At 51.6% G+C, this 21,473-nt stretch overlaps 1 protein-coding gene across 6 annotated transcripts in view; it reads left to right on the top strand.

Annotated features, from left to right (window-relative positions):
• KCNC4 (potassium voltage-gated channel subfamily C member 4) overlaps positions 1-21,080 on the top strand; it is a 37,435-nt gene extending 16,355 nt beyond the window's left edge. Inside the window, exons 3-4 of one of the 6 annotated variants that reach the window (XM_063696166.1) lie at positions 4,615-4,991; positions 5,305-5,393. In XM_063696166.1, the coding sequence (XP_063552236.1) occupies positions 4,615-4,944 (330 nt within the window). In that variant the 3' untranslated portion in view covers positions 4,945-4,991; positions 5,305-5,393. Of the gene's footprint in view, positions 1-929; positions 2,685-4,614 lie in introns of those variants that run through there. The other 5 variants (XM_055354383.2, XM_004026300.5, XM_004026301.5 and 2 more) reach the window with 5 other exon arrangements.
• Positions 21,081-21,473: the final 393 nt, after the last annotated feature.

Genomic DNA, 21,473 nt, shown 5'->3' with positions numbered 1-21,473 from the left:
CATCCCAAACAGGCAGTGGCTTCCACTGTGTCCTTGTTCAGGCCCAAAGCCTTGCTCTGGCTGGACCATGCTAAGCAGACAGTCTAGAATGAGCGGTCCCTGTGTAGGACTCGAGCACACAGAGCTGAGTGCCACGCATACCTGCTTTCCTCCCTGGGCTGTGAGGGGCTCAGTGGAAATAGGTGTGGAAGAGGCCATGAGGGTACCAGTCAGGAGGGACCACGAGGTACTGGGAGTGGACTGCACCTGGGGAAGGAGTTTCACGGGCACATGCACGGGGCAGGGGAGCCAGCATCTCACCATCCAGTATCCCTGCGGTGCCTGTGGGGCCTGTCTGCTCTATTTTCAAGATGCCTCCACACTGCTTCTTGGCAACAGGCGTGTAGCTCAGCCAATTAGAGTGACCTTCGAGAGGGAACAGGTGGGTTGCTGGGAAACAGGCCCTGCTAAGCAAGCGTGGCAATTAACATCGCCAAACTCCCAATGCACACTCGGCAACTTTCTCCACGCCGTACCGTGCCGCACTTCTCCACACTCAGGTTATGCTTAAGACCAGGAGTGAGTGGGTCTGGGCCTCCTCCACACAGGCCCATGTATCAGAGTGTCAGTTCCCTGGGAGGATGGTGGCAGGTGCTAATTAGGGCTTCTTAGAGTCAAGAAGGCTGATGCTGGAGGCTGTGGGGTCTTTGTCTAGCTGGGCTATCAAGGAGCTGGTGGGGAGCTTACCTGGGGGCAGGACAGGACAAAAGTCAGCTGGGTGTGGGGCCCTGGAGTCTGTCCTCAGGAGCCCAGGAGACCTGAGGCCAGGGAGAGTCAAGGAGGGCCAGGCCCCTCCACACCAGCCCAGGGCCACCCGCCCTGCAGTGTCTCCTGGAGCGTGGACCCTGTGGAGCTGCGCCCACTGACCCATGTGCCTTTTCTTCACCAAGGCTGTGGAAAGTCCCGGAGTCTAAACAACATAGTTGGAGCAGCTGGAACCAGCCTGGGGCTGTCTCCACTGGCATTGCGTTACAGCTCGCCCTACCCTCTGAAAAAGTTCCTGCTCACCCCCTTCCACCCCCTCACCGGCCCACCCCCTGGTCACTCTGCCCCTTAGCTGCACCTTCCCCTCTGGGCACACGTGCACAAACAGGCACCCTTCCATGCCCTCAGTGCTCACTCCCCAGGGCCCACGCGGGCAGCAGGAGGGAGCAGGGGGGAGCAGTCAGGACAGAGGAGAACTTAGGCCCCCGAGCCTGTCCTCCATAGCTCCAAGCTTCCCAAAAGGTTCAGCTCTGGAACCGGAGAGCAAAGGGGAAAGCAATCCCAGAGCTTCTCCCCATATTGGCCTCTTCCTGGGCTGTAGGTGCACACCCCGGACCTGTCTTTCGGCCTTGCCTCCCTCTCGGGGTCCCACCAGGGCCAGTCTCAGCCACCAGGCGTTTATGTGTGCACAGAGCGCCTGGGGCCAGTCAGCCTTGTTGGGGAGCCACGCCTATGTTAATATTTTTAATCACTGTGAATGTATTTCCATTCCTCATAGCCTTTAACCAGTAGCCGAACAGCCTGTCTGTCTGTCTGTCTGTCCACCCCACACCCAGACCAGCAAGGAACAAGGCTGTTATGTCGGGCATCTCTGCTGGTGTAAAGGTGGTTTGACTCCTTGGAAGAGCAGTGCCTATGGGCAGTGCTGCCCTGGGAGAAGAGGCCTGATGTTTTCTATCCCTGGCTTGGGGCGCAGGTAGGGGTCCCTAGCGTTGTAGCCTCAGGCTTGGTGCAGGCCGTGGGCGGGCTGCCTAGGCGAGGGAGGCCCTTCCCTCAGGAAGCCTCTGCCCAGATTCAGTGGTGACTCCCACTGGCGGCACCTGGTGTCCCTTCTGCGCCCCGAGCTGCAGCATCGCTCTCCACGCTGCTTCCTCTGCTTCTGCGACAGTTTTTCTTCCCTCTCCCTCTCCCTCAAACTCCCAGCCCTGCCTCTGAGTCACCTGCCATTCCCACCCAGCCTCTGCGCTCTGTATTCCTGCCAGAACCAGAGACTCATCTAATTTCTATAATTAAGTGTATTCATTTACCTAACGAGCCCAGGAGCACAACAGGTTTGTGAGTCACTGGGTGAGCAGGGGTACACCTTGCGCAGAGGCAGCTGAGGGGAAGTGTGGGGACAGAAGCCATCTTGCCCCCACCTGCTCCTGCCACTCCCGGGAAGGGGGCCCTCCACAGCCTGAGGAACAAGGTTGCCTCAGCCAAGACGTTTCCTCTTTCACCTGATGGGAATTAGACCTGACAGCAGAGCCGTGCGCCTGGCAATTTTTAGAGTCAGATTATGCAATTTTGCGGAGAGAATGACTAAGTAAGGTCCAGGTCTGCTCCTTCCATGGTCGGCAAAGATAGGATGGCAGGGGCAGCGTCGGGGCTGGGCAGAGGCTGGGAAATCTGAGGCTCCCCAAAAGGCGGACTGGGCAGAGCAAATTATTGCATGGGGTTGGGGGTGTTGTGTAAAGCCTGTGCCCGGAGTGACCCCATCTCGGCACCTCCCTCAGTCTTGGGCAGACACAGAAATGTCCTTCTGGAAAGGTCTGTTCAGAGTGGGCACTGGGATACCCCCACCCTGCAGTGGTTTGTGGGGCCTGCCTCCCACTTGCTCTCAGAATGAAGTGACCTGACCCATAAGAAGTGAGAAGAGGGGATGTGGGGGCCTCCATGCAACTGCCCTTCAGGAGGGAGCAGGTCCTTGAAGTGACAGGGATGGGGAAGCCTGTGGAACAGGATGGAGACGCGAGGGCCCCTCCCCCAACAGCAAGAGGACTCCCTGGCATGGAGGACCTGAGCTCTTGACAGGGACACAACGAGCCGGGTGTGCAGATTCACAGGGATGCCACCACTGTTTTCTCCTCTGACTTGCCTTTCTGGTTCAGGGAACCGAGGCCGCTATTTCTGTGGCAGCCCTCAAGTTGTCAGGAGCCCAAGTTTCCACGGCACCCACCGCCTCCTTCCCTCTCTTCCCTCCCACAGGGCTGGGCCTGCTCATGGCACCCCTACGGTGGGCACAGATGTCCCTGGGCGACAAGATGCAGCATTGCCAGGCTGGAGCCCTAATGCCTCGGGGAGCTGGCTCCCACACATCCCTCCTGGCTCTCTGGCTTCATCTGGGAGAGATAGAACCCAGATAGCAGGAGGGCTGAGTAGACTGCCCTTACAACCTCTCAGCACCTCTGGGCCTGCCCAGGGCCCTGGGAAAGGGCAGGGTGAGCCCAGGCATTTGCAGAACCCCTGCATACCAGGCACTGCCACAGGAAGTGGCTGCCTGTACAGGCATCAGGCTCACCCAGGCCTTGAGCCTCCCTCTTTGAGAGAAGGCTCTCTCCCACCCACCATCTGAGAGTAGAGTTTGTTTTCCTTGGGCTAGACTTGGACCTGCACCTACTACTTTGCTGTCAGACGCCTTTCCCCTGCAGCTGGAGCTCAGCCCCTTCCCGCAGAACTGGGAGGCAGTCTGGGTAGGAGTTCACAACCTCGCCTTCCAGTCTGTAGCAGGGTTACTGGCAACCTAGAGACCAATTTTCAGGGCTTCTGAGAGGTAGAACCAGAGGGGAGGGCACTGCAACCTAGAAGCTGGCTGACAGGAGCCAGAGGGGAGGCCATGGACTGGCTGCAGGGTCCAGGCTGCCCTTTCACAGAGCTTCCTGGGAGAGGAGGGCCTGCTCTGCTCTGGCCAGTGTCACCCTCTGAAATCCCTGCCCCACCCCTGGTGGGTCAAATAGGTAAGAATCCAGGATGAGATTCCTAGGAAGACCCCTCCCCAACTCTCAGAGGTCCCTGAGGATGGAGAGTCCATGGAAGCCAGTGGAAAAGCAATCTAAGGCCATTATCTCAGTATGGGCTGCTCTGCTCCCTGGCTTCTGGGACACTTGACAGCCTTGCTGTGACTCCTTCTGTCTCATCCTAGACCCATCCTAGACCCCTCAGTAGCCCAGGCATTCTCACCGGTGCATCTTAGGGCCTAATTGCCTACTGGGAGCCCAGAGGCACTCCCCTGTCCCCTAATGAGTGGGGATCAGTGGCAGGTGTTGCTTAAGTTACGCAGACAGGAGTACAGGGCAAGACCACAGCTCTTGTCTGCGTGTCCTCAGAAATGGGGCTCTGAAGAACCCTGAATTCCTCTGATTTCAAGGATAGTACTCAGAGGCCCAGAACACTTGTAGGCAAAGGGGCAGTGTTTAAGGAGGTGGCTGGGGCATACAGTCTTAAGAAGATGGAAACAGCATCACCCCAAGATGAGGACACCCCTTCCCTAGAAAGGTGATGGAGGCACCCCGAAGCCCAGGATGGAAGCTGTGAGGTCTGGATGCCACATCTGCACTCCACCTTGACAGGAGGCCTAGCCCTAGACCTCAGACCTGAGAGCTGCAGGGGTTGTCCCAGCGGGTCTGGAACTCCCACCTCCACTGTTGACCCAGATCTGCAGCTGGGACAGCAGTACTCCTACTTGCCCTTCCTGTGCTCCCACTGGTAAGGTAGGGGAAGGAAAGGCCCAGGTGGTAGACATCCCAGGCTGAGGATGGGATCCCAAAAGGGCTCTCTGAGGGTTGGGTTTCTCAATAAGGTACTATTTCCTGACCTTCTCTCCTGAGACAGGCACATTCGTCCTCCGTGACCTTCCCCTTCAGCGTTCACCTGAGGCTGCATGCCCTCCAACTGCTGGGACTCTGTTCCTGCCACATTGAGGAAGGGGGCTGGGCACGACATGGCATCATACTCAGGAGCCTTCTTCACCAGCTCCTTGGGACAATGGAATATCCCAGGGTGGTGACAGCAGATGGAGCTACTTGGGGGAGAGCTCAAGTTGGTCAGGCAACAGCTGGGGTGATGGCCTGTGAGCCACAGGCCACATCAGGAACTTTCCCCACTGCCTCCATGCAAGGCTGCAGAGCTATGGTCCCTTTCTCCACTGCACTGGAGCTTTGAAGACCTAAGAGGCTAGTGGTTCCTGGAGCTAGTGGTTACCTGAACAGGTATGGCGATGAGCTACAACATCACCTGAGTCACCAGAGTTGGGTTGGCAGAGGGGTGAAGGGTTCACCCCATTCCCTGACCCATCCATGCTCTTCCTGGCCTTTTAGCCCTGGGTTCCTCATGCCTTCCAGCTCTGTTCCTGGCCTACTCCTTAGCCCACACCCTGTGGGTCAGCAGCTGGCTTCCTTCTAACATCTCATTCTTTGTTTCTCCCTTTCTTTTGCTGAACTCCCTGTCCCCCCAACCCCAGAAGGCAATGTTGAGCCGAAAGCGTGCGTCCCAGTGTCTCACACCTGTGCTCTTTAAACACAGAGACCTGCCAAGACGCCCTCTCGTCCAACTATGCCCAGGCTGAAGTCCTCACCCTCTCTTAAAGCGGCACCAACGTGAGAGAGACAGGCAGACAGACAGAAAGCCAGAGGCTTAGGGAAACTCTGGAACCCAGACAAGAATCTTTTCGCTGGGAAAGACTCAGATATCCTTGTTTGCACAGGACTGGTGGAAAATCTCCCATGCGACCCTCGGGGCCCAGAGCCATCTGGGTCTGATGTTCTGTTCCATTGTACATTGAAGAGATATATATGCACATATAGTATCTATATTCATACATACTATACTCTTGTGTGTAGTGCACGTGCTATTGGTGGTTTGTCTTCTTTGTTAGGCTGTGTCTCCCTAAGCCCTTGCCCCACCCAGAGTTTCCCATCCCCTTCACTGATTTCTGTTGTTTCTGCTGACTGTGTGGGTGGAATGTCCCAAGAAAAGTGCATCTGGGAATTGCCGGTGCAGCTGGGTAGTCCCAGGCTCCTGTCTTGGGGATGTTTCCCCTGTCAGCAAGTAACCTGGTGAAGTCTATTGAAGGCCAGACTGCCCTCTAGGGTCACTGCTTCACTAGCCCCACCCCACCCCAGATTGGGGTTCTACCTCCCACCCCACATCCTCGTTGTGGGGGGACTTCCAGGGGCTCCTCTGCAGCCTCCTCCACTACTTCCTCCACCCCATCTATGTCCTTGACTTAGGGGGGCATTTTGTCTTTTTTAAATTTGATTTTGTTCTGTCTCCTTTGTCTGTTTGTTGTCAAAGATGCTGCTGGGCAGACGGGCAGGGAAAGGATCTGTCTGCCCATCTGGCCCAGGGGGTCCGAGAAGGGAAGCCTTGGGCAAGAGGAGACCAGTTGCAATACTGTACTTCCTGGCCAGTGGCCAGAGGATGTGTGCAATAGCAGAGGCCAGGTGACCCCTTCAGCCTTGGCCTCTGCCCCTCCCTTGGCCCTCCCTCCCTGCTCCTCCCTGGTGTTGGTCAGTCCTTTTCTAAAGCTGTCCCCTCGTGTGTGTCTGGGGCATGCCCAGGCTGGGCCCTGTGCCCTGTCTGCATGCCTCCAACTGTCATGCTGTGCTCGAGCCCCAATAAAGACATCTGGAGCATCCTGCTGCTCCTGCTGTGTGAGCACCTGCCTCTGCCTCTCCTTTCTGGCTCTGTGTCTGTTGGGACCTCCTGGGGCTCTCACCCCTGACACCTGAGGAGTGCACACACTCAGCATAACCCCACTCCAGCAGGAATCATCAGTGTGGCCTGACCCCTGCATTTTACAGGGAGAGACTAGTGCTCAGAGAGGACAAGTCATCTGCCCAAAGCCACACAAAGAGGACTAACCCAGGACCCCGAGTCTCAAACAGTGTTCTAATATCCACTGCTGTCCCCAAGCCCCTGCCACAACATGGAAGAAAAGACTGTTCTTTGTTTAAGGAATTCCACTGCATTCCGTTTGTGCAGGGGGCCTCCCCTCCTCCCTGCAGTTGTACCAGTTCTAAATGGGCCAAGACCCTGGGGATGCCAAAGTTATTGGCTGGATGGCTGGTGAGCTGAGGCCAACTAGAGACTGGTGGCACAACTGGGGACCACTTAGGGATGGAGAGTGAACACATCCTGGGCCTGGATAGGACGGGGAGATGGTGAGTGATGGTCAGACGTGGCCCTTGGCTCTCACTGTTGTTATCCCTCTCACGTTCACATAGGGGCACACGCAGGGCCAGCTTCATGGGTGTGCAACCTGTGCAGCCACTCAGAAGGGCCCCATGCTGGGTTTAATGCTTGGTTGTCACCATCATGAAATTAATAATGGTTGAACAGGGGCCCTGCGTTTCCATCTTGCACCAGGCTCTGGCGGGTCTGGTTGCCTGCTTGCCTCTCCTTATTCTTGTCTTACTCCTCACTCTTACTCTGGGCATCTGTGTAGGACCATAGGGGCCTCAATTCAAAGTCTTGCTTTGCTGCTTGCTAGCTGGGTAACTTGGGGGTGACTCACCGAAACGGTTTCCCTGTTTGTTAGGGAATAATGATGGCCCCTATTTCAGAGACAGTGAAGAGCCTGGCCTGGTGTCATGTGTCTACCTGTGATATGACATATAGTAGCGGCACAGTGTCAGCTCCCTCCCTGCCCTGTTCCTGTCACTCTCAGACTTTTCTCCACAGACTTCTGAGATCTCCGTGTCCAGCTGCACCAAGAAAGGACAAGAACACACCCGGGAGCTGTCTTGGGCAGTGTAGAACAGCAGGGTGAGGACGGAATGGCCGAGGAGAGGGAAGAAGCCAGGGGAAGCCTGTTCCTGAAGTGTAAGGAAAGATCGGGCTTGGAGCCTGGGCCAGCCGAGGCAAGGGGGTGGCAGGCAGCCAGTGTCAATTAAAGATAAAATTTCTCCTCCGGTAGTGGAGGGCAAACAGCGGCTGTGGCCCCCCTAGACAGGAGAAAGCCATTTGCAGCCAGGCTGGCCTTGGAAAAGCTTGGCCAGGCGATAATGGGATGGGATGCGCTGCTGACTCCATAATGATATTACGCATCAGGGCCCACGGCCAAAGTGGCTGTTTTTTCTGTAGATCGATGTGGAACCATTTCATGGTCAGGGGCTGAGAACCCAGCCAGCAGCAGGGGTACCAGATGCCAGAGTGGTCCTGAGGGGACTGAAGGGGTGGCAACTGGGGTCCCCAGTGACCGTTTCAGGCTGCTGGAAGAGGAGGGGGCAGTGTGCAGGAGGGTGGAGGGGTGGACGAGAGAAGCAGCAGACTGCCCCTCCTCCCCACCTCACAGAAACAGCAGGCCATGCTGTCAAGGAAGAAAGGGCTCTGGCTTCCTCCTGTCCCCCAAAGCTGGAGTCGAGCCCAAGGTAGGGAGCTGGTTAAAAGAGCAGGACATTGTTTAAAAGAATAAGACAGACTTTTGAAATCAGGCAGACTTGGGTTTGAGTCCTGACTCCATCACTTCCTTGTTGTGTGACCCTGGGCAAGTTACTCAACCTCTCTGAACGTCTATTTCCTCATCTTTTAAATGTAGTATCTGCCTGAGGCAGTGTCTCTCTCATTGAGCCATGAGGAGAAATGAGTCGGCACCTGTAAAGCCTCGCGCACAGTGCCTAGCACATAACCATTGCTAGAGGGAGAGGGGAGTATTTTGGGGCAACTCACTCCAGTAACAGATGACCAGTTTGGTTTGATGACCTCACTTTTCAGTGAATCAGCCTCATTTCAGTGAAGTCCTTAGTCCTTATCTCCTTGTGAAGGAATAAGAGGGGATGATTATACCTAACAGCGAACAATTTATTGAGTGCTGGGCAGTACATTTCATGCTTATAAAGATGCATTCCAAGATTGATGTTATCATTACCTTTGTTTTACGAGGAGAAAACCAACACAACAATGTCAGGTCATTTCTCCAAAGTCACACAGCCATTAAGTAGCAAAGCTGGGATTCAAACTCAGTCCGGCTCTGTGAGTCCAATGCTTAGCCACTCTCTGAACTGAGTGGGGCTTGGGAGTCATAACCCCCAGTGTAGGAGTTTGTGCTTTTAGTGTTATTTCCTTAACTGCAATTGATTCTCATAGCAAAGGTATTGTTTTCCCCTTTCACAGATAAGAAACCAAGGCTTGGAGAAGTGAATCACTAAACTCACTCTCCCTTTTACGTGTATGTACCCCACCCCACACACACATAAAGTGAGGAGGAATGTCCTCTTGGGATTCATTCATTAATTAGCAGCAGGTAACACCCAGCTCAGTGACTGCTTGGTTCCTTCCCTCTGCGACCCCACTGGAATTTTATTCTCTGATGCACAGAAGTGGGTAAGTGGGGGTAGGACTGCTCTGGAACCCAAGTTACATGAGGAGTGGCTCAAGCTGGAGAAGTCTTGGAAACCTGATCCCAACTACCAGGTGTTTAAAGGGTACCTGTGGGGAAGTGGGTTTAGATTCTTCTCTGATTGCAGAGAGCAGATCCGGAAATAATAGGTGGAAATGTTAGGAGGTCAGATTGGGTTTAAATTTTAAAAAATCTTTTTTTAATGAAATTTTTGATTTGTAATTTTTGTGGGTACATAGTAGGTATATATAAGAACCTTATTTTCTGTTGTTTCCCTTGCTATTATAAATTTATTACTGCCAGGCATGGTGGCTCATGCCTGTAATCCTAACACTTTGGGAAGCTGAGGAGAGTGGATTGCTTGAGGCCAGAAGTTTGAGACCAGCCTGGATAACATAGTGAGACCCCATCTCTACACAAAAAAAAGAAAAAGAAAAAATTAGCCAGGTGTGATGGCATGTGCCTGTAGCCCCAGCTTCTCAGGAGGATTTCTTGAGCCCAGGAGGTTGAGGCTGCAGTGAGCTATGATCATACCACTGCACTCCAGCCTGGGGGACAGAACGAGACCCTGTCTCAAACAAACATTTATTTAATACAAGGTATTGGAAACCATCCCCATACCAAATCAACAGGGAATCCCCTGTCACCCTTCCTCAGTCCCACTTTCCTCCCCAGAGGTGACACGGTTAACATCTGGTGTGGGTCCTCCCAGGCTTTTTGAAAAAAAAAAACTTTGTAACAAAATTACCAAATCAAAATGGGTTTCCCTGCGGGGTAGTGAAGTTCCCTTCCCTGAAAATGTTTGGAGACACAGTGGATGATCATGTGCTGCACCGGGGTTCGTGGGAAGTATTTCTGCTCAGCGTGGGAGGTGGAATTAGAAGACTGTTTCCAATCCTAAGACTTTCTGACTCACGTGGCACACACAGCTAGTTAGTGGTGGAGGCAGGTCCAGAACACAGGTATTCAGATGAGGTTCAGATGAACTCCTTTCCTAGCAAGATTTTCCTTAAATTCTTCTCTGCCTCTTCCCAGCCCATCAGGGATATAGGGCAGGGCAGAGAGACATCTGTGTCTCCTCTAGTCTGGAGCAAGGGGAGTGTCCTGGGCCTGGGTTGTGATGCCATCCAGTGCCCACCCTCGTGGGGCTCCTGTGGCATTATTGCAGTGAGCACTTTCTTTCCGTTCCTGGCTCCAAGCCCTGTGTGTGCATACACTGGTACCCACACAAGAGGTAGCACGTGAGCTGGCTCAGTCACTTGGGGCTGTGGTAACCACATTCAAAATGCAGCATCATGCTAAAGAGCCGCTGGGGACTCTGGGGACAAGGCTGTCTCCGACCCAGCTTTAGGGGGTGAGGAGAGGGAGCCAAACGGCTACAGCTGCAAGTCAAAGAGGTCAGAGGCCTTCTGATGTTGGCGCTGGAAGCCTCTCCTTTCTTTCCCCACAGGTTATGGGGGCTTCTCCACTCCCCGCTCTTATTTGCCTGCTTCTCCAGGGATCCCTAGAAGAGCAGTGGTTAGCAAGCATATGCTATAGCCATCAAATACAAGTCTACAGAAATGTAGGCTTCCACTTGGGGCTGAGTTAGGGCCTCTGCTTCTGAAATGAGCAACCTCTGGTTGCTGGTGGGGGCTAGGGCTTGCTCCCTTTCTCTCCTCACATACTCTTTCCTGGGTGACCTCATCCCCTCCCATTGCCTTAAACATCTTCCAGGTACTGGTGTCATCCACTTGTGTAGTTCCAGTTCAGAAATCCCCTATCAGCTCCATTCATTCATTTGTTCATTCATTCAGCAAACATACGTGGCATCTCTGTCCCAGGTACTGCTCTACAAGCTGGGTGTACAATAGGGACCCAAACAGACACCCCCTTCCCCATGCACTCCCTGCTCACAGACACACCTGCGTGGCCGTGCCTGGGTGTCTTCACAGCTCCCTGATGCTGAGCTGTGATCCCACCCTTCTGCCTCCCTGGTCCCCCTCAGTGTGCTGCCACCATTCACCTTGAGGCCAAGACAGATGTTCTCAAAACCACCCTCTCATTCCCTAACTCACTCACTCATTTTTCGTGCATTAAATCTTTATTAAACACCTGTGAACTCTGTCCTCAGGGAAACAATGGTGAACAAGACCAACAGGATCCCTGCCCTCATGGGACTTACATTCTAATCAGGGAGAGAGGCCAGAAGACCAATAGATAAAAAATATCTCCCACCCGTATTCCAACCTATTACCAAGTTCTACATTTCTAGCTCTGCAGGAGCCTCCTCCCAGGTCTCCCTGGGTCCCATCTGCCCTTCTGCCACCAGTCTCCACCCAGCCACCAGAGAGCATCTTAAAATGGAAACTGGATCAGATCATGTCACCCCTGCTTAGAACCCTGTCAATGGCTGGGTTCCCACTTCGTGTACAATCCAGACTCCTTAGGAGGGCCTATGACGCCCTGCTGCTCCTCATGTCCTTCCTGCCTCCACAGACCTGTTCATGCCCCTGCTGTCAGCCCCTGAGACCAGCAGCTCACTTTCCTGTCAGTTTCCCACACATCCCCAGCTCTCTCACCTTCAGTGTTTTTCCACTTGCTTTTCCCTCACAGGGACCACTTCACCCCAGTCCAGCCCCACCCCACCTCCTTCTCTTGGCTGAGAAGGCCTGGCTGTAAATTTCACTTTCTTGGTGAGGCGTTTTCCCCTCACACATCCACGCCCCTCTGCCTCTGTCAGTTTCCATCACTGCAGCCAGTGCATTTTCTTCATGGTACTTACAGTCCTTTGTAACTATGAATTGTGTATTGCCTGCTTCCCTGTAAGTTGCTAGGGCCTATAGGGGCTCAGTAAATATTTTATGAACAAATGAATGAATGGGCTGGAGATAGGCCTGGCATGAGCAGCTGCTGAACTCCATCCTCTCTTATTCCTCGCAAGCCGTCTCCAGCTGGCTTTTGCACCTCATTTCTAGGGCATTCCTGGGAGTCCTTGGGGAATAACATGAATGCTCTTCTTTTTACATTATGCATTTCCTGCCTGAGAAACTGTCAGAATAATGAGGAAGCCTTAGAGAGAGAGTTCCCGTAGCCCTTCCTCTCTCTTCCTTTTAGAACCTACCATTTTCTACCTGGTACTTTTTGGTACTTGTCAAATTCCCCTTCCCACAGTGGCGAGTTGCTCAGAGGTGCTGGTTCATCCCAGCTCCCACTCGAGGGCCTAGCTTGGTGGTCCATGCAGAGTAGGTGCTCAGCGAAATGTTGAAGTGAATGAAGGATATGGTGAGAAAGGAAGCAATGAGTAAGAAGGAAGAGTGAGAAAGAAGGAAAGAGGAAGAGGAGGGAGGGGCAAAGGGGTTGATGAAGAGTGAAGAAGCAGAGGGAGGGAAGTGAGGTCAGGGAGTGGGAAACAGGGAAAGAGAACCCTGGCCCGGTGTCTACCTCAAGCCAGCACCCTACCCCACCCCTTCCAGTCTTCCTGGACTCGGAGCCTCCCGGGCCTGCCCCAGCCTTAGGTGGGACAGCAGGGTTCCTCCAGCCTGCCACTGACACCAAGGGCACCCTGAACTCAGCTCAGACCCCAGGCTGCCCGGAGCAGGAGAGACTGCTCCTGAAGAGACTTCTGCAGGGATCAGAGCCCAGGATTCCTTAACCTGAGGCCCAGCTCCATCCCTGAGATTCCTAGAGACTCCCCTCAGCTCCCCTCCCCTCAGCTCCTCATATTGAGCCCCTGATCCAAGGACGATTAACTCCAAATCCAGCATCAGTGATCAAATGTTCATAGCAAACGAAGGAAAACAAACACCAGCTTTCCTCCTTGCCTCAGCCCTGGGGCCCCAGAGGCTTGGCTCAGAGACAGGTGCCCTGCCTCCTCCCCACGCCCGGCACAGGCCTGCCAGCTGCCCCTCGAGAAGACCAGGGGCCAGCCTCAGAGGCCCGGAGGATCTGTTCCCAGAGTAGCTGTTGCCACCGTGACCCTCCCTGGGGTGGTGGCTCCTAAGCTGCCACGGGAGGCAGAGCTGTGCCACTACCACGGCCACCACCACCACCACCAGGGCTGCCACCACAGCAAAGCTGCTCCTGGGGCCTCCCTCCTAGTTAGGCTGCTGAGAGACCAGTCTGCGCTATCCTCTCACCATGCCAGGCATCCACAGTACCAGGGAACAGGAGTCACAATCAGCCCCCTTCCAACACCCCGGCAGCATCCCGCTGTGTGCCCCAGGACCCGCTCTTCCCCTGAGGGGATGACACTGCCCCCCTGGAAAATTGATTAGGGACCTCATTTCTGTCAGCACCCCACTAGAGATGGCAACCAGCTCTCAGGGCGCCTGGGGGCGGGATGTTGAGGGCAGCAGGGAGGTAAGAAGGCTCCAGTGATACCAGGCTCCCTCTGGGCCTCAGTGCTAGGTGGTGACAAGCTGGGTTTCCCTGGACAGGACTGGAGAGTTGCTCTCTAATACTCTCCATCTTTCTTCTTGGGTTCTTTCCCACCCCTGCCAGAGGCTCTTGCTAACTACTGTCCCCTTACATACTGGCACCTAAACATAAACACACATTTCCAGAGTCGTCCTGCTCTCTTCATTTTCTGACCTATGCACAAGAAAGTATCTTGTGTCAGTCATCAGCACTCTAGTATGAATTTAGGGTCCATGTATATTTTATTTCCCAGGAGATAGGACTGTCGACCTTCTCTCAACTTGTGGAGTGAGAGCCTTGTTCTCTGTGATAGGAAGTCCTAGCACCAGAGAGCTCCAAGCAGGATAGATAATTTTTTCGATTAGGAGAGGAAGAAATCCAAAACTTCCTGTGTGGGTCAAATTAGGGGCCGGAGCTCTACAAGGAATTCTGGCCTGACTCCAATTAACAAAGAAGGACGTGGAGCACAAAAGAGAAATCCAAAGTGATATGCAATGGAGGCTGCCTCTGTCTGGAAGATCTTCCTGCTCCTTGTGCTCCCCTCTTACATTCTACTATTGTGTCCTCAGCCTGGCAAACTCGTACTCATCCCTCAAGGTCCACTCAACTGTCACCTCTGAGAATCCTTCCTGGGCTCTCCCAGGTAGAATTCCTCTGTCCTTTATGCTCTCACAGAACCTTGAATATTCCTCCATTATAGCACTTACTGCAGTGATAACTTGTTGCTTGTTTACTCATTTATGGATGCTTTCCTTATTAATGTTTTTACCTCCAGCCCCTGCTCAGTGGTCAGGAGCTCAAAGGTGAACAAAGGAATGAGTGAATGAGTAAGGAGTGAATGAATTAGCTGCCCTCTGCTGACTTCTGCCCTTCACCCCTGTCATTCTAGTCCATGGTTGGGTTGTAAGATTTGTCCAGAATAATTATCTGGGATGCTGGACCTCTCACTCTGCCATCCCACCACCATGTGCCAGCCAAGTCTCCTCTCACCCACGCCACCCTCACCATCAGTACTCCCTTCCAAAGTTCCCCATTTCCCCTCAACTCTCCAGGCTTCAGCCATCTGGGCCTTTCTTTCCTGATGTTAGTAGCTGCAATTTACATCACAGTTAACTTGGAACAGCGGAGGGGGCTATATCCTGGGTCCTTTCTCCCTCCGTCTGCTTCCTTCTCAGTCTTCATTAGTGGTGTTCTGTGAGCCTCCCACCCACCCCAACTCTCCAAGTGCTAGTTAGGTGCTCAGGTTTGTGCTCTTGGACGAAACTCCTGCTACATAAGTGGACATAGAGAAAGAGGCTGGCAAGGGTTGTTTCCAGAGGCGTCTGAGCCAATCCCACGCTATTGCTGGGCTTGAGGTTCCACATCTGTGAATGGGAATTAAGCTTCCCCTGCCTTCATCCAAGGTGGGATGATAATTAAATGAGAGTGGATGGATGGGTCCTTTGGAACTCCTGAAGCACCACTGGAGGCAAGGGGTTATCATTCTTCTGGCTTTCTCTCTGTCGAGGACTTGGGTGTTCCTCCAGAGTCAGAGGGCAGGTGCCTCTGGAAGGTATAATAGCTAACGTGGATTGAGTGTTTACGACCAGCCCAAGCCCCCTACATGGCTTAATGGATCAGAGCAGCCCCAGGAGGTAAGGGCTCTTTTTATCACTCACATTTTACAGGTGAGGAAACCAGAGAGTAATTTGACGGAGATCTCACAGATAGATTTCACAGGCGATTTTGACCATGCTTCTACACTGGCTCTGTGGCCAGCCCCTTGGCACCAGCACCACCACTGCCATCGATTTCTGGTCCACGGCCAGATTGCTAATTCTAGCTCCACTGGCTTTGCCACTTGTGAGCTGCGTGACCTTGGGCAAATGACTTAATCTTTCTAAGCATGGTCTGTGAAATGGAGATAATGAAACATCTCCAGATTTTGCCCAGAGGAGTAAATGGAGGTGGAATATGTGAAGTGGCTCTAGCTCTAGACCCAGGCAGTAAACAGTGCTCAGTGTGTGTCCTTCCCTATTGACACTTACAGACCCTGCCTGGCAGGCCTGACTTGCACAACAGAAGCACTAGAAGTCCTTTTCCAGAAATTCCTTGCTAGGGCCTCTCACTGTGGACTGAGAGGATGGAGGCAGGTCCAACTCGAGGCAGGGTCTTGGGACACCAGTGCTCATGAGACAACTCACTGTCATGACCATTTCCGCCTTAGTGACCCAGAAGTGGTGACACTTGTGTGCTTGCTTCCCGAAGCAGTGAGAAGCCAGAGGGAGACCCATACAGCTGCTGGCTCCAAAGGCTGCTCCCTGCACGTGGGCACCTCAGCCCCACCTTCCATTCCCCTCTCTCCCTGCTTCCCGGACCTGCTGGGGCCAGGAGCTGCCCCAAGTCCTTTCCACACACACCTGTGAGCTCCTGGGAATGAGATTAAAGGAGGCAGGGAGGTGAGAGGAAGCACAGGGGAAGACTGAAAGCAGATCTCAGAAGCTGAGAAGAGGAAGATGAAGAGGAGGAGGAAGGGGAAGGGAGAGTGGCAGAGAGAGGAGCAGTAGCCCGCGGAGCAGGGAGAGAAAAAGCAGGCAGGGAAGGGGGAGGGGCAGAGGAGGGGAAGGAGGAGGGACTGCACCCGGCTGTGGGCAGAGGCTGCAGGGCCTAAAATGAACTGAACAGGCTGGAAATAGAACAGCTGGGCAAACCCCAAACGCTTTGTTTGGGTGTCTGCTGAGCAAGCACGTGAATGAGAAGAAAGGGGCAACAATGCAAGGCAGAAGTGGCTCATTTCACTCTGGAGGCAGGTCAGAACAAGAGGCATGTGTTCCAGTCCAGCACAGATTAGTCGGGGTTCTTTTTCCGGGATGTTTTCTTTACGTAATCATTATTTTTAACAGGCTGGCTTGGTGGCGGGATTAGCCTGGCGCCACCCCATCCTTGGCAGATGGAAGGTTTGGGTTACTTTGAGACCAAGACCACTCTGGGTTCTTATTCTAACTGTGGATGCCACTGGCTTCGGGAGAAGAGATCTTAATCCACTTTCTAAATGGAGGTTTAGGAATCTAAGCTGTGTAATGGAATACTATTTCCCTTATTAGAACAAACCCTAACTCGGGTGCGGTGGCACACGTCTGTAGTCCCAGCTACTCAGCAGGCTGAGATGGGAGGATGGCTTGAGCCCAGGAGTTTGAGGTTGCAGCGCACTATGATAGCACCTCTAAATTAGTCACGGCACTGCAGCCTGGGCAACATAGCGAGACTCTGTCTAAAAATAATAATAATAAAAAATAACAAAACCCAGTTCCAGGATGGATCAGGACTAGCCTGAGGGGCCCTGCCTGTCTCAGCTCACAGAACTGCACCATGCCTCACACACACCAGCATGCTTCGCCCTGGGAGGTGCCCAGGCCACCTGAGGTTCTGCCATGGGCTGGTTCTTTCCCTGATCACCAGCAGCGCCACCTCTGTGTTTTTCCCCTCCTCTCCCCACAACCCCCAACACACAATATGAAGAACCTTCAGTCCAGAAATTAGACATGGGACCAGCAGAGGCTATGAAGATAACTGGAGCCAAGTGGCCCCAAGAGCTGCCATTTAGCCCAATCCAAGGTGTCTGCACTGTGGGGCATTTGCTTCATCACTGACTTCTCTAGAATTCAGGTCAGCTCTACTTGGGCCTGAATGTGGACAGGAATTAGGGGGCCCGAACTCCAGCCTCGCTTCCACCATGGGCCGTGCAGTCTTTGGCAACTTGCTTAACTTGGCTGAGCTTCAGTTCCACGTTTGTAAAACTGGGGATAATACTGCCCACCTCAGCGGGTTCTCATAAAGCTCCAATGACATCCTGTGTCCCTCCTACTTAGCTCAATAACTTGACATTTTATAAGGTTTAATTTCCTTCCTTCCTCTCTCCCTTCTTTTCTGAATGAGCTCTAAGAACCTTTCCCAATTCACTAGAGAACCTTTGAGGAAAGCTAAATTGAGGAGAAAAGGAACACAGTGCAGCCCACAGCCTCCCCATGAGGGGCTGGGGCTGGAGGGGTAGGTCTGGCGGAGGAGGGAAGGGGAGACATGAGTGATCAGAAGGTCTCAACCTAAGTGCTGGCGGCTTCTGTGACAGACAGGCAACTGAACCTGTATATGGTATTTGGATCACAGCTGGAAATCAGGCTGGATTTTGGCTTTAATAAAATATTTGACATTTTGTGGAGCTCAGTTTTAAACATGGGGCTGAGAGCTGGCAGACCTAGGTCCATTCCTCAAGTTCTAACTCAGTTCACCCTGCTGCTCTGGGCTTCAGTATTCTCTGCTCTCCCTGTCATCAGATGGCATTCACATGAAGACCCAGCTGGTGATCAATTCGTGGCAAAAAGTGTCAGAAGCTAGAAGACTTATCTCCGGTCAGTGTTTTCAACGTGGTAGTTATCCTGCACGTGGTGATTGTACAACCCTAAGTGGAAATAGGACCCTAAAGTCCACTCTCTTCCAAGACTAGCCACTTAGAAACATACCAGCAACCATAAGGAAGCTGATTTAAGACCCCTTGGCCCTGCTCCCATAACGCACGCCCAACAGAGTTGGCTTGACTGTGGAACCATCCCAAAATCTCTCCTCCACACTGCCTCTTCTCTTCCTCTTCTCTTCTCTTGGCCTGAAGAAGCTTGCTCAGTGCACGTATCTTGTCTTCAGGTAGAACTAGAAGTTGAACAAGTCAGTTTCCTCTTTCTGACATTGAGAGGGTGGGTATCAAGGAGGATGTTTCAGAGAACGAAGAGGTTCTTGGCTCTTTGTACTATCTGTGCCTGTTCAGCTCTAGCTGCCCTTGTTTGACCTGCTTCTTGCAGGAGGTAGTGGCCAGCATCGTAGGGAATGCCCATGAAGTACTCTGGGCTTCTCCGATGTAAAGGGTGAGAAAAATCAAAGCCAGCTCTTATCTCCATCCAGATGGTGGGGATAAAAACAGTCCAAGCCCGTTTCTTGCCTCACTTGTCCAGTGGCTAAGCTAATGCCAAACTGGGATTTCTCTGACCTCATGTTAACCCGACCTCAAGGCTGCCAGAGTATCAGCTACTAAATCACCAATCTATAAAAGTCATCTTGCAGCCTTTTCCAGATCCCAGAAGGAGTCTTTACTCCATCCTGACCTCAGAAGCCACCTTGCATCCTCTGCCAATGCTTTCTTCTTCCTGTATTTAGGAATCACATCTATCACTTGGGGTCCAGAAAATATTTTTAGCTACCAACCATGAGTCAGACTTCATCCCCATTTACAACCGTGTGACTAGAGGGTAGGGAGTTGGAGAAGATTCCTCCAGCCACAGAACAGCTCCTCGAACAAGCTTTTGCAAAAGACAAGTCTCGTCATGCCCTTCCTTTTCCGAAAAGTCTTCTCTGACTCCCTGCTGGATAAAGGTTAGAAGCTTGAGTGTGGCTTCCCCAGAACCTTCACCGTCTGGTCCCAGCCTCTCTTTTGGGCCTCAGTCAGTCCCTGCCCTCCCTCCCACACACACTCGCACTCCAATCCCATGCACATAGAAGTGTTTGAATGTATGTACTTTCCTGCTTTGGGTCACACGCTTCCCTTTGCTTGGAGTGTCCCCTGGCTTTCCTCCACCTGTAAATCTGCTCATCCTTTGTGAAGTCTTTTCTTTCTTTTTCTTTTCTTTCTTTTTTTTTTTGGTACACATTTATTGGGTACAAGTGCAATTTTGTCACATGCCTAGTTGCAGAGTAGTTGTATCAGGGCTTTTAGGGTATCGGTCACTCAAATAACATACATTGTACCCATTAAGTAATTTCTCATTGTCCACCCCTCTCCCACCCTCTCTCCCTCTGAGTCTCCATTGTCCGTCATTCTACTCTCTACATCCATGTGTACACATTTTTAAGCTTCTACTTATGAGTGAGAACATATTTGTCTTTCTGTGTCTAACTTATTTCACCTCTTGTTCCAGCTATGTTGCTGTAAACGACATAATTTCATTCTTTTTATGGCTGAATAGTATTCCATGTGTATGTGTATCACATTTTCTTTATCTACTAATCATCTATTGGTGGGCAGGGCATTTAGGTTGATTCCATGTCTTTGCTATTGTGAATAATACTGCAGTAAACATACGAGTGCAGGTACTTTTTTTTTTTTTAGGCAAGATCTAGCTCTGTCACCGAGACTGGAGTGCAATGATACCATCACAGCTCACTGCAGCCTTGACCTCTCAGGCCCAAGTGATCCTCCTCTGAGTAGCTGGGACCACATGCCATCATGCCTGGCTAAGTTTTAATTTTTTGTAGAGATGGGGTCTTGCCATGTTACCCAGGCTGGTCTGGAACTTCTGGGCTTGGGCAGTCCTCCCGTCTCAGCCTCCCAAAGTGTAGGGATTATAGGTGGGAGCCACCAGGCCTGGCTTTCTTTTAGATATATTGATTTCTTTTGTGAAGTCTTTTCTTTTTTCTTTCTCTTTTTCTTTTTTTTTTTTTTTTTGAGACAGTCTTGCTTTGTCACCCAGGCTGGAGTGCAGTGGTGCAATCTCAGCTCACTGCAACCTCTGCCTTTTGGGTTCAAGTGATTCTTCTGCCTCAGCCTCTCAAGTAGCTGGGACTACAGGTGCGTGCCACCATGCCCGGCTAATTTTTGTATTTTTAGTAAAGACGAGTTTCACCATATTGGTCAGGCTGGTCTCAAACTCTGACCTTGTGATCCACCCACCTCTGCCTCCCAAAGTGCTGGGATTACAGGCGTAAGCCACCGCACCTGGCCTTGTGAAGTCTTTTCTAATCCACCCTGTCCCACCGGCAGAATGTTTCGCCCCTTAGCCAGTGATATGCCTTTACAAGAGCATATGTTGCACTAGATGTTTACTCGGCTGCTTTCCACAGGCCCTTTCAAAGGCCATAGATTAGACCCACCTTTCCTATAGCCCTAGCCAATTAGATCACAGAGACCTATGTAGATATGGTAGGAAAAATTATCCAGAATGTAGCTGTGACCTGGAGGATGCCTGCATGTTCCTTCAATATCATACTAAGGCTTTGTCTGTCATGAAGATTATTAATTCTCTAGAAGTGTGCTATCAACAGATGGCTATTGAACATTTGAAATGTGGCTAGTGCCTCATGTCAAAATGACAATATTTTGAATGTGTTAAATAAATTATTAAAATGAATTTCTCCTGTTTGTTTTTACTTTTTAATGTGGCTACTAGAAAAATTTAAATTAAACACCTGGTTCACATTATATATCCACTGGAAAGTGCTGCAGTAGAAGACAATAATTGTTTGACTTTGTCATTTGCTATTATTAATTAAGGGCTCAGAGCGTGAAGTTACATGTTATAGGGTTTTGTTTTTGTTTTTGTTTTTGTTTTTGTTTTTGTTTTTGTTTTGCCTGTTAGAGATTCAAGTGATTTGTATCCAGTAGGAAAAATAACCCCAGTTTTATTTCTCTGTAGGACATTAACTAGATTTGTATTTTTAAAAATTATTTTGGTGTGCCTTTTAAATCCCAGTTCCTCAAATGCTCTTTGAATCAACTTTATTATCATATTGTTTCCCTTGTCAGTTAATGAGTTCAATAAAATCTTTGATACATATTCATACTTTAACTGTATGAGACTTGTGTTTCTAACTTTTTGGAAATTATATTTTGACATATCTCTGTCTCCTGTTTGGCTTGATGGCAGAGACTCAATTATTAACATACCTAGTATTAAGTAGGGACTCAGTAAATGTTGAATGAATAAGAAGCACTTGTTTAGAATTGAGGCCGAAAGTTTAAACTGCCAGCCAAACTTTGTGGTGGGATCCCTATCAGCCGCATGTCTGGAGAGTGGCAGATGCAGGAAAGATTAGACATTTTCAGGATCCTGAACTATTTGGGTGGTTTCCCAGTTTGGGGGGCCTGTGATCCCAAGGGGATGCTGGCCAAAGCAAGTCCCTTCTGTCAGCTCAAGGGTGAGGTCCTCTCAGGCTC

This window comes from Gorilla gorilla, chromosome 1, assembly GCF_029281585.2.
Source record: "Gorilla gorilla gorilla isolate KB3781 chromosome 1, NHGRI_mGorGor1-v2.1_pri, whole genome shotgun sequence".
Lineage (NCBI taxonomy): Eukaryota > Metazoa > Chordata > Mammalia > Primates > Hominidae > Gorilla > Gorilla gorilla.
Note: the sequence above shows the minus strand (reverse complement) of the source record. Positions and strands in the feature narration are given on the sequence as shown.